This window comes from Pyrus communis, chromosome 9 (genome assembly GCF_963583255.1).
Source record: "Pyrus communis chromosome 9, drPyrComm1.1, whole genome shotgun sequence".
Lineage (NCBI taxonomy): Eukaryota > Viridiplantae > Streptophyta > Magnoliopsida > Rosales > Rosaceae > Pyrus > Pyrus communis.
The window spans coordinates 6,208,635-6,221,767 of record NC_084811.1 but is presented as its reverse complement, the minus strand read 5'-3'; the positions used below and the strand labels follow the sequence as shown (position 1 = coordinate 6,221,767).

The window sequence follows — 13,133 nt, the reverse complement described above, 5'->3', positions numbered from 1 at the left end:
CTCAGTTCAGGCCCTATCACTTCCTGCAATTTGCAGAAATTACAGTGAACTTACGATGAAGAAACCAAATGTTTATGTTATGCCAGTTGGAGCAAGTTGAATTGAGTCTGGTTTTGGTTTGCCATCAAAGGCCACTTATTTGAAGGCCAATCCAGTTAGTTATTAAAAATATAGAATACTAACATAAATTAAGGCTCTGTGAAGACTCCAGCAAAGGGAAGGAAAAAAAAAAAAATGCTTTGAATAAGTTATTTCTTTTCTTTCGTAAAATGTGAGACCCAACAACAACTAAAGAAATGATAACTACATATTTATTTATCCGTAATCTGAATCAAAACAATGATATTATAATTACAAATTACGCATATGTTTACTAACCAAACAGAAATGAAAACCTAAGGGGCCAACAGAACATGAAAAGATTTTTCAGTATGTACAAAATATGGGCACATACGTCAAGTGTCATTATACAAATGGACACTACCAGGGGTTGCCCTACAAAATCTTGCCCAGCGAACCACATTTCGTCAACCAAATTAGGTTCAATTCTCATTCAAGTATGTTTGAAGGATGGTTGAGGGTTTAAAGGTCAAGCAAGTTCAATTCAGTGCGGTGCATGTTTTGTGACGTATTGGTGAATGAAGAGATTCCAAATTTTGGCTTGGTTTTAATTTTAGATTCTATTTGTTTGAAAATTGGTTATCAAACAAGTTTTCAGTATTCCAAAAAAGTAAAAAGTAAAAACTCACCCCTGATTCGGCTCAAAAGGAAAAAAATGAAATCTAAAAACTGAAAAACGAAATAGACACCCTCTTTATTCCGCAAGTCATTGGAGAAATAGACTTTTTTTATTTTTTTTTTTTTTTTACTACATTGATATTTTTACACTAAAAGGAAGAGGAGTTCAGCTAAACCACATAATGGGACACTTAATTTGATATCAAATTCGCCATCGACAAGATTTGAACCTAAGACCTCTTACTTCTAAGTGAAGAGGAATATCACCAGATTGTAATACTGAATAACAGACAAATGGATTTAGTTGGGAAGGCTTTGTAGTCAAACATTGAGGCACTGGTGTAGTCCAGAAAACGCACACTACACAAGACCTTCATTTTTCATTGAAAAAAATATAACACGCGGTAACGACATAATTCAATCCAATATGATCAACCAAAGTACAGCTACAAAACGTTGGATGGACAGGATTAACAGAGAAAACCATAAATACATGGCGTGCCGTAGCTACGAGGTACCGTGTTTTTACACCATTAAACGATTGCAGGGACAAACGAACATACCCATCCCCACCTCCATGATCCAACTTTTATGGCACCCAAGCGAAAAGGAGCCCCGTCTAAATCAAGGGACCCTTACAATAATCACAAAAGAAAGCAAAGCAGATGATGTGTCGGAAAAGACCGAATTACTTCTTTTGCATCAACAATCCAAATGACCAAACTTGTCTATGCTTTCACTCATTCCCCAAATTTATGGAACCATCCTTCATCAGCTTTATGCTTAGACTGTTGAATCTCCCTCTTGAGTAATGCCGAGAAGCCTTTCTCCAATCTGTCCCGGTTTTCATCATGGCGACAAATTCTTCATAGCTGATACGCCCGTCCTGCATCAACAAATCAATAACAGTTTTCATCACAAATTGACCGAGAAAACGAGAGCTTGTCATCACAATATCATAGTAGGTGTAACAAGCAATTCCTCCTCGGGTCCTCACCTTGTCTGTGTCCACTTCTTGAAATATGTCATTTGCTACATCTGTACAATCATCTGCCCCATCCTCCATCAATGCATCCCGGAGCTCGTCTGGCTCAATATAGCCGTTGCTGTTCTTGTCAAAGTAGGAAAATGCCTTGTGAAGATGCTCATCATTTGCCATTCTCTGTAGGTGGAGGGTCACGGCAATAAATTCTCCACAGTCCAGCGTACCCTTCCCATTAGTATCAACCTATTACCAACAAACTAGCCAAATTAAAACCAGAAGAGTGATATACCAATGGAAATTATGTTTCCCATTCAGTACTTTCGAAAAAGTGACCATGTTGCAGGCACAAAGGTCATTGAAAATCAATGACACAGCCATAACTAATTTACCGAACAAGGCATGAAACCATGAAAACAATATAAATACACCAATATATGTTTTATCATCACCTTTGCCCACTGTTCCTTTTCCCTACGACTACATTACCTTTCCCATCAAAACATTAACAAGTGAAAGTTTAGGGTTTAGAAATCTGGGCCCATTTGGGGATGAATGTCTCAAACAATCTAAGAATGCATCTAGTACGGTAGTACCAATCTCCATGAAGGAATAATTTATAATCGGACCTACAGATGACTTAGTCATATTCATTAGAAGAAATGTTTTGTTTCCTAGGACTGCCCTTGATCTTATAAAGTGCATAGGTTGAATTTGTTAAATACGTAACACATGAATATCTAACCCAAAAATTTAAAGTCATTAGGTGCGGAGACTCATTTGATACTTCAAAGATATTGTATCTAACTAATGTGTATTTGCTTTATCACCCCCACCCTGAGAACATGTCTAATTAATATAACATTAATCCCTTTGAACAGAATGGATTGGAGGATAGGTCTCGGTCTATTAAACAAATTGAGAACCATGTAAAGATCATTAGCAATATAACTTAATTGCTTGATGTATAATGGATTATATAATAGTTGTGATGCTAGAGCTAATTTCGATAAGAGTTAACGATGAAGCAATACTCACTGCTTCAATAAGCAATTGAATGTCAGAATCGGCAAGCTGGGATCCAAAATTCCGAAGTCCAGATTTTAATTCTTCAATTGAAACAATTCCATCATTATCCGTGTCTATCTTCTTAAACATCTCCTTGCTGTCTTCAACTTCATCAACAGAAAAGAAATCTGCAATAACCTGTTTGAAGTTCCACATAAATTATTACTTGCATTGAAACATGCTACTTATACACTAAACATATTAGAAAGTTTGTAAGTGCGGTCTACCAACCCTCAAGGCCTTTCTTTTGAATCTGTTCATCATTGAAAACTGCTTAAGCCTTGACTTGACAACATCTCCAAGGGGTATGTTCGGTGCTTTCTTAGCATTTTGGAGCCAAGGATGCTCTGAAAAAAGGAGAAACTATGACATTAAGTACTAACTAATAGCAAGCAAGAGACAACTACACGTTCTTCTTAATTCTTATACAGGACAAACAATAAAAAATTCCTATACTTCTTGACCAGTAATCTAGGGGAAAACAAAAGCATTCCTCCATTTGGAGACTGTCATATTGTCATCCTTTTATGTACCAAGATACCCATCTAGAGTTTTGTTAAAAGCAGTACTTGATATAATATGAAGTATACATTAGCCTTTTTAACAGCATAATCTCCTCATAATATAAACAAGGGAGCTTGCTCAGTTGCCACATTAAAATTGTGCAACAGATCCCTATCACGAAGTATATGAATAACACAAAGAGATTCAATACCAAGAACTTGCTTCGCAGTCAATCGTAGCTTTGGGTCTGGCTCCAACATTTGCCTAACTAAACCCTTGGCACTCTCCGAAATATTGGGCCATGGATCACGCTTGAAATCTATCAGCCCACGTAGAATTGCCTGTGCAACCCCTTGTTCAGACTCTGCATAGAAGTACACAAGGTAAAATGGAAGTCTTTACAGAGCAAACTCCCCTCCCTGAGGGGGTGAGGAAGATATTAGAGAGAAAGGAGAGAGTAAATGGGAGATATAATTACCAGCCCAAAAGGGGGGCACCCCACACAACAAAATATACAGTATAACTCCTGCACTCCATATATCTATTTCTGGCCCGTAATTCCTCTTGAGCACCTCAGGAGCCATGTAGTATGGACTTCCAACAATTTCTGAGAACCTCTCACCTAATTTTTTTTTTTTTGTAGAAGTTAATAAGAAAATAGCAACATTCATATATATGACAAGAAAATGTTCCACAATTAGCATACTTTGGAAGAAAAATAAAAAAATAAAAGCAGAAATTCAATCTTGCAATGTTGTAGTTATCAATAACAGTAACAATTCTTCGGAATTTTCTGCTTACCACACACAAAAGGTATTAGGAGAAATATAGTTATTTTGGAATTTTTGTTCACAGTTAAATGATATTGTTGTAACTCATAGCATTTACACTTTATAAAGTCTTTATTTCACATCAAATAACGAAAAGCTTATTTCTTCAAACATCCATGTTTTGGTTCTTGTGTATCCATTTCTTCAAACCCTCATGTTTTCCGTTTAACAAAAACTTATTTCTTTCAATGTCTGTTTAGCGCTGTTAACTGGCTTGCTCTGTTGGCAGCTAATTTGAAGAACTATTTCAAGTTTTGTCATTACATGAATGGAGCGATATCAGATTTTTTTTCCTAACTCATTTCAGAAGAGAACTTTAAATTCCAGCCTCAAGTACCTAAGGTCTCTTTAGCACTATTTGCTGACATACACAAGGAATCTACAAGATTGGAGCATCAAAGACAAAAAAATCTTTGGAAGGAATGTATGTGTGTGACAAGTCCAGACACAAGTGTAAAATATACGAGCGAGAATTGATTGCAACAACAATGCAACTTCCCTAACAGGAACTGAGATAACAAGGTTACAAGTTTATTATTAGAACCTTATTATGTTAATTGTCAAAGTCCTTCATTTCTTAAACTCCCACACTTTGTTTTAACTTGGTGCCATTCCCTTAATTCTCTGATGCATTACAGCAAACCCAGCCAACACATTTTTCCGCACATCACCCCTTTAGACTCGCATATCAAAGTAACAAATAAAGCCAAACGCATTCATATGTTGTAACTTTAACTTGTACCAAGCCAAATGAATGCTTTTGCTACACATTCAAACCTTCGATTGCAACAATGTCAATTTTGAAATATGACTCTTTTAACTAAGAGCTGAAAAGGCAGTCACTTTCGCAAAGTATTGGACAACAGATTGAATAACAAAAATGTAAGTACTCTACTGTCTAACTACTATAAATTATGGTCAACCTCAGTTCAACCTCAGTCCAACCTCAGTCCAAGACTTACGAATCGCAGCACATTCTACATAACAGACAATTCATTGAAGATAAATAATCCATACAATTCATTACCCAATCATAGTAAGTCAACTAAGTATCAAGGGTAGTCAATCAAAACATTCGAAGATAATATGTACTTACATACATACATACATACATACATACATATATATATATATATAAACCCTAAAATCTTCAATTTGAAGCTTAGCATCTCAATTTCAAAAACCCTAAATTCGAAATTCGAATCGTACCTGGCTTGAAGAATATAGACAAGCCGAAATCAATGGCCTTGAGAGGCGAATTCTCCTTCTTGTTTGCGAACAGGAAATTCTCCGGCTTCAAGTCCCTATGAATCACTCCGTGCTTGTGGCAGAGCTGCACAACCTCAACAATCGTTCTGGTTACCGCCGCCGCGGCCCGCTCCGTATAATGCCCCCTCGCCACAATCCGATCGAAGAGCTCACCGCCCTCGCACAACTCCATCACCAAATGCACAGCGTTCTCGTCCTCGCAAGCCTCCTTCAAACTCACAATGCTCGAATTCTTCGGCAAGTGCTTCATTATCGCCACTTCGCGCCGCACATCCTCGACGTCCACAGCGGTCCTGAGCTTCCGCTTCGAAATGCTTTTGCAAGCCAAAAGCTCACGACTATGGCGGTCAATACAGAGGTACGTGATGCCGAACTCCCCCCGGCCAAGCTCCCGATCCACCAGGTACTTCTCCTCTACATTCTCCTTCGGCACGCCGGTCAACACCGTCGTCGGTGCCTTCTTCCCGGCGCTGGAGTCCCTCCTTCCATGATCGTGCCCGGAAAAGTTAGATTTTACGTCCTCTCTAGCGACGGCGGCCGGAGATCTGCAGCAATTTCCCATTGCAACGCCCGCGGTCGGTAGCTCTGTACAGATCTCGCCAAAACCCTAACTAGCCCTGGGCGAGCTTGGGTTTCACATGATAATGCCGAAACCAGGTAGAGAGAGAAAGTAGCAGAGAACTCCTGAACTGTGAAATCAAAGAGGTTTTAGAGAGAGAAAGAGAGAAAATTGGAAATGTGAGAGTGAGGGTGTACGGTGGACCGTTGCTGTAGAGAGAAGAAGTGAGGAGTGATGGCTTTTTGGAGATTTAATTATTTTATGAATTTAATTTTGAATAAAATATTAAACATTTGGAGAATATTTTATGTTCTTCTTTGGTTCTGCGATTTTTGTCGGGTAATCGAGCATGAAAGAGTGGGAAAAACGGAGAGAATGAATGATAACGAAAGTAACTTACACACAAATTAATCCAGCAATATATTTTAATTATTTCTAAAATAACTTCTTCATTGATGATGTACTATGTTACGTATAGGATTTTTTACATTTTTTTAAAAGGAAATTACTTAGTGGTTGGGTTACGGTAGCTAGCTTTTTCTAAAACCGAAAAACTCATATAAATATTTCAACCTCTGTTGGATTAGCATCACATGTTTCTTATAAATTGGTCTCTTTAATAAGGCTGAACGTTGGGGTTGTTTATAATTATTTATTTACTTGGGAATTAATTAATTAATAGTGTTACTGTTGGCCTTGGGTTTGCAATTTAATTAATTTTTGTTATATTTAACCCAACACCTGTTGCTAGAAGGCAGAGAGGCCAGAGGGCAGAGCCAGAAGAACAGACAGAATGACAGGGGTTAATTAAATAATCAAATTTGTTTCCGTGCCCCTAAACTTTTGGCTATTGATTATTCTGCCCCAATTAATTAGAGAATTTTCATTTCTGTCTCAATTCTTAAATTCTATTACATATTTTGTGTAATTTTCAGACCCTATTCCCTCCACCCTCTCATTATGTTCTTCTCAAAATGCACAAACAAGATTGATGGCGTTTTGGGTTTCTTATGTTTGTGTCTGTAAAGTAGAATAGTAAAGAATTTTATGTGGATACTACGCTTCTCATTATAGGTCACATGCTAGTAACGTAATCAGTTATTGTGAAAGATACTTTATATACGTTTGTTGTCTAGAAGAGTTTTATGTGATGTAAGAGTATGATAATTGAGAGTTTTAACCAGCTGCTTGCCACTTTCCGTCTCGAAACAGCCTTTGCTTTTTGTTTGGTTGAAAACATCCCTTGCTTTTTTTTATTTTCATAATTAATTATGGATATAAAACAGTGCAATTAGTTTTTAAAAGGAAAACGTGAAACAACATGATCGTTGACGAGAATTGGAGACTAAAATATCCATAAAGGAGATAATGCCATAACTGGTAAAAAGAAAGAAAGAAAAAAGTTAAAGAACTCAAGCAAACAAGGAAATATGCTTAAGCAAGGTAACGTGCGAAAATGGAAACAATTAATTGAACTCTAAACTTTTTTAATCGTTATTTCAGCTTTTTTTAACTGTGAGCTAACCTCAAGGACTTCGTAGGGGCTTCGTTCTCTCTCAATATACAACATAGGGTTTTTGTTTTGATACAAGCAATAGTATAGAAAAAGTGACTCGAATATGGACTGGTTTGATATTGCTGTGCTTTGAAAAAAAACTGCTTCTGTTGTGCTGTGAGAATAAGCAGCTGTGAAATAAAGCAGCAGAGTGTTTGGTAAACTTTTTTGTAAAAATGCTTTTGAAAAAAAAAAAAAAAAAAAACAGTATTATAGTGTTTAGTAAACTTTTATGTAAAACAGATGTGAAAAAAAACCGGTTTTTCAAAGCTGGGTTTTACAGCTTCTTGTTTTTGGCTTTTTTTCACGCAAAACTGTGAAAAAAAAGCTGAAGCTGAATGTTTACCAAACACAAAAACAGCTCCCAGCTTTTTTTGATACCAACTTTTTTCAGAAGCACCTCAGTACCAAACCAAGTCAATATGACCTCGAATTTAGCTGTAAATGTTTTAAACCTTTTAAGCTACAACTACATGTAATTGAACTCTAGACCTTTTTTAATCGCTATTTCAGCTTTCTTAACTGTGAGCTAACCTCAAGTGCTTCGTAGGGGCTTCATTCTGCAACTATAGGTTTTTTGTCTTAATACAAATAGAATCGAATATATGACCTCAAATGCAATTGTAAATGTTTTTAACCATTTAAACTATAACTACAAGTGCGTTCAGTTTTATCGTAAAGATAAAAGAAGGTGTTGGCCTTGAATTATAATACATAAGTTATGAGTGTTTAATTGAGATTAAGGAGAATAATTGGAGCACCATGAGAAAAGCCAAACACAAAAGAGAGTGAGTGCTAGAATTAAGAGAAGATGTTGCTTGTTGTCCGTGGATTAGAGATTAAAGGGGGGCTTCTTGTCAACGTCTCTCTCCCTTTGAGTGGGTCTCATTTGACACTCCACCAACCGGCTTTCAACATATTTTTTTTTTTTTTTTTTTTTCTGATTTTGCTTCCAATTTGCTTTTGCTTCCCTAGAAGAACTTGATTTGTGGGGGCTTAAATCAACAATATTCAATGATCGGTTTGAATGTAATGGGCTTTATGTGAATTGCTGGGTCCGATATGTTGTATAAAACAAGGTTACATTTCCAATTGTGATTGTAATTATTTGTTCAAAATGTTGAATGAGGAGGAAAAGCGATTATGGCATAAGTGCTTCTGTAAAGTTGGAACAAAAGCACCATGCAAATGAGTGAAGATTCTCTCCTGATCTCTCCATCCAGAGCCAAAAGATTCAGAGATTTGGGCCATGGAAAAGAGAAAAAGAGCGCTTTGAACCCTTAGTTTGTGAAAAGTGGCCCAGTGAAATGGGTTCATTAATGAGGATTGCAGGAATTAAAATAACTGGTCATGACTGAATCCATCGGCTCCGAACACAAAAATCTGAATGTCAATTCCATGCAAATATCACAACAAAGTACACTAAGGGAAAGACTCATCCAGCTCTAGTTAATTACTTAACACCACTGAAGAAACATTGCCATTCAAGTATCAATATTTATGAAATGAGTTGAAGAGGAAGTGAAAGAAAACTTAGGCTATCTCGGTTGCATACACCGTCTCCTCTAACGTGAATCTTACCTCGCACAACTTTTCAACTAAGTTTTATATATCGAGATTGGAGATGCAACTGAAATTCCGACTAGATGTGCATAGGCATGAACTTACATACTGTCCACAAAATTAATAACTCACTTGCAGTCGGTGTATACATATCAGTTATCTATTATTTTTATTTATATTTCTCATCACCTGATATCTCGTATCAACAACACCAACTTCATGTCGTTTTTCAGTTACGCAAAAAAAGCATGGGTAAGAAACGAAAGGAAAAGAAAAGGCTATGACATAACAAATTCAGTCCTTACTCTCTACCAAAATACTGTTGTGGTGGAAGGCATGTGCTAAATAATTCTGTTCACCATGAATGGTACTCCATTCCTTCTGAGTTTATAGGAAATTCTCCAGTTGAAAACTCAATCTTTCTGCAGTAGTTGCGCTTTTATAAGGAAATTCCCCAGTTGAAAACTCAATCTTTCTGCAGTAGTTGCGCTAGTGACTTAGACTTCCAATAGAAAACTCGATCTACTTTGTGGAGCAAAATTGTATGTTCACTGTAGGGGAAAAGCAGTTCTGGCACGAGTGCCTCTGTAAAGTTGGACAAAGGCAACATGCAATGTCACCAAGGAAGTATACAATGCACTGCAGCTAAAGAACCATATAGAGGAAAAAGAAAAACTCATTCAACTCGGTTATTTACTTTCTGAGCATTGTCGAACCCTTGTCGTTTAACGCATTTTTATATAAAAAAAATTTATATTACATGTACACCATTCAATTATAAATGCAAATATCCATATTTATGTAATTAACTTGTCACGTGAGGGTAGGTGTGCTTGTACAACGCTTTTAACTAAGTTTTTATCGAAGAGTGGAGAAGTAACTAATATTTAGATGCTTTTAAGGCATGAACTTATATTATGTCCAATGCCCATGAAAAATAACTTTCGGGTAGTGAACCAATGCATACGAACCGTCACTTCACTTATCTCTCATTTCACATGAACTCTAGTGTCCACAGCACCGACTTCATGTTGTATATCAATTATGCGAAAAAGCATAGGTAAAAAGAAACGAAAAAAAAAAGGGTATTAGGATTAATGGACGGGTAATCTTGGTTACCTAAACCCATGAGTATTTTGCTCATCCCTAGCCGCTCATCTTTCTCTCCTCACCGCTCATCTCTCTCTCATCTTCACTGCTCATCTCTCTCTCCTCGCCCCTCAAGGTGCGTTTTACCCTCCCGATTTCATACTTATCTGATTAATTATTGATTTATTTGTTTATGAATGCTTATAAGATAGTTTCTTTGGTTTTTGCCTCTATGCAAATGAATCATCTAGTATTCAAGATAATAACTACTTTTTGTTTTTAGAAGTTTTACTTTGTAATCATATGGATTATAATTAAAGACTTGCTTGGGTGTAGCAAAAAAATATCGTTCGTAAACTATTATTTCAATTATTGGAATTGTATGAAGAATTTAATGATTAAAATAGGGAAATGCATACTAAAATGTACCTATAACTGTGTTTAATTATCAGAAAAAGAAAATTATGACAAATTTTTCTTTTGTAATTTCAAGTTGTTAAAAAAAAAAAAAAAAAAACATGTAGACGGGTGAACAAAGGGGTAAATGGGTAAAAAAAGGATAAATGGGTTCAAAAACGGGTAAATGGTTATGGTTAAATGGGTACACGGTTATGGTTAAATAGGTACATGGTTATGGGTATGGTTAACCATTTATAAACGGTTATGGGGGTATGAACATAATCGGTTATGGGTAAATAACCGCGGTTACCAACCCGCTATAAGTGTTGCCCATCCCTGGGGTTATGACATAACAAATGCAATCCATGCTCCCACCTAATTGTTGTGTGAGTCTGTAGCAACATAGTGCATTGTGTTTTTGTTGCTCAATTCACCATGGTCAAATTCCACACACTTTATTGCTAAATCAAATAAATTATAGAAGAATCAACAAATATAACTACTGGAGAAAAATATTTGTATCATTTTCGTTCTCTAAGTGCAACTCCATTATGGGCATTGCCCTGTGGATTGGCTTCAATTGCAACCCAATTGCTTGCCAAAGTGGCACCAACCCATTCGGGCTATTGGACTGAGGGGGAGCCCGTGGGAGAGCTCAGACGCAGGTCCAGGGCCCGAGCGCCTGGAGAGAAATGATGCAAGGCTGACGTCAGTCACGTTATAGAAAAATTTGCATAAAGCACGTGCAAAACCAAAACACGCCCGCATGGGGGGCGCTTCACCAACAAGATTGCAGGCGGTGGGGCTGCGTGGCACCCTGCTCAATAGTCGTTGCTGGGAGCAACGTGGCTTCCTTTACGCCGTTGGATTTTCAACGGCTCTTTTTTCTGGACCATTGGATTTCCAACGGTCATAAAAAATTCAAACATCCCCCAACAGCTAGATGAAGAGACACAATTTTAATCGTTTGATTTCCATATCAATGGTCCATGTTTTTCGGCTTTAAAAATAAATAAATAATTTGATATGTTACCATTATGCCACGTATCACAATCTGGACTATTGGATTTCAAATTTTCTGTAGAGATGTGCTATCCACACACCCATTTTTACTTCTTACACGCCCCTTGTTAATTTATGTCCTTTGATTTTCTTCAATTCATCTGATCCGACAGTCTAAAATTAGAAAGGTGTGAGAAGTAAAAAATGGTGTGTGGATATCACACACCTTTTTTTGTAATCCTACGCTACAAATTAATTAAGTTAATAAAATATTAAAAATTAATAAAAAAATCCAAAAAAAAATTTCAATTTTTTATTATTATAATAAATACCTTACCATTATCTTCCACATTACACCATATTTTCAAATACTTTCAACCACATTCTAATCTTTCTCTCACATTTTTCATATATTTTGTTTGCAAAAAAATGGCCAATGATGCAGGTGCAAATTGGTTGATTATTGAAGATGTTACATTGTATTCTAATTGGGTTCAAGCTACTCATGATCCAATTACGGGTTATGAGATGCAGTTGCGAGAAATGTGGAAGAATATTCATTCTTTTTTTCTTGAGAAGATTAGTGGCAGAAGAACGGAACAATCTCTCACAAGTCATTGGAGAATACTCAACCAATCGTTTACTTCTTGGAGAGACGCCTTGGCACAATCTAGTACTAATATTTGAAGTGGCGAAAATTACGCAGATCAGGTAACAATATATTATTTATTTGTTTGTATTATACCTAAACTCACATTAACTGCTTTGATTATAATTTTTTTTCTTCTCCCGCATTGTGTAGACACTTCAATAACAAGTTTGCTACCATGTAAAAAACAAGAACAAAAACAAATCAATCAACTGGTAGGAATGTATACAGAGTTTCAAAGAAAAAAAAGAGCTCTTCCATGAATGATTATGCAAAATATATGTAAAAACTTGCTCACCAAGGTGAATTGACTTTGGCGCAGGAAGTGGCTAAATTTGAAGCTGATAAGGTTAGAGATGAGACAAAAACTACAGGTACTGAGAGATTATTTCAAGCTAATGAAAGAAAAAGAGAGCTAATTAGACAAGAAAAGGAGATGCTTAGAGAAGAAAGAAGGGCTCAACAAAATCATGACATTATGAACATGGCTGTAGAAAAAATGTCTCCGAATTCTAAATATTTTTGGAATTCGAAACCGGACGTGGTGCGAAGAAGGCGTGCAAGAGATGAGGGAGCAAGTGGCGATGGTCCTAGCACCACAAATTAGTTAGGTGATGACTGAGGAATTTGTTGTAAAATTGGAGCCCATAATTTTGGGTTGTAATTTCGTATTTAGTTAATTTGGTACTCTATGTAATTTCGTATTTATTTAATTCAGTAATTTATTTAAACTAAGAGTATCTTTATTTAATTTGGTACTCCATTTAAAGTAAGAGCATCTTTATTCAAACAACATAAACACACCAAATAAATTACAAAAACACACCAAATAAACCTCATAAAAAACATACCAAACAAACTTAAAAAAACACACTAAATGAACTTAAAAAACACACCAAATAAAATTAAAAAACACACCAAATGAA

General features: G+C 36.3%; 1 protein-coding gene across 1 annotated transcript; it reads right to left on the bottom strand.

Annotated features, from left to right (window-relative positions):
- Positions 1 to 1,080: 1,080 nt before the first annotated feature.
- Positions 1,081 to 6,215, bottom strand: LOC137745123 (calcium-dependent protein kinase 13). The gene is made up of 7 exons (XM_068485008.1): positions 5,332 to 6,215; positions 3,771 to 3,914; positions 3,504 to 3,656; positions 3,020 to 3,135; positions 2,759 to 2,926; positions 1,736 to 1,966; positions 1,081 to 1,624 (listed from the first exon to the last, which is right to left on the bottom strand). The coding sequence occupies exons 1-7, from the start codon at positions 5,951 to 5,953 to the stop codon at positions 1,475 to 1,477; spliced, it is 1,584 nt and encodes a 527-aa protein (XP_068341109.1). The 5' UTR covers positions 5,954 to 6,215; the 3' UTR covers positions 1,081 to 1,474.
- Positions 6,216 to 13,133: the final 6,918 nt, after the last annotated feature.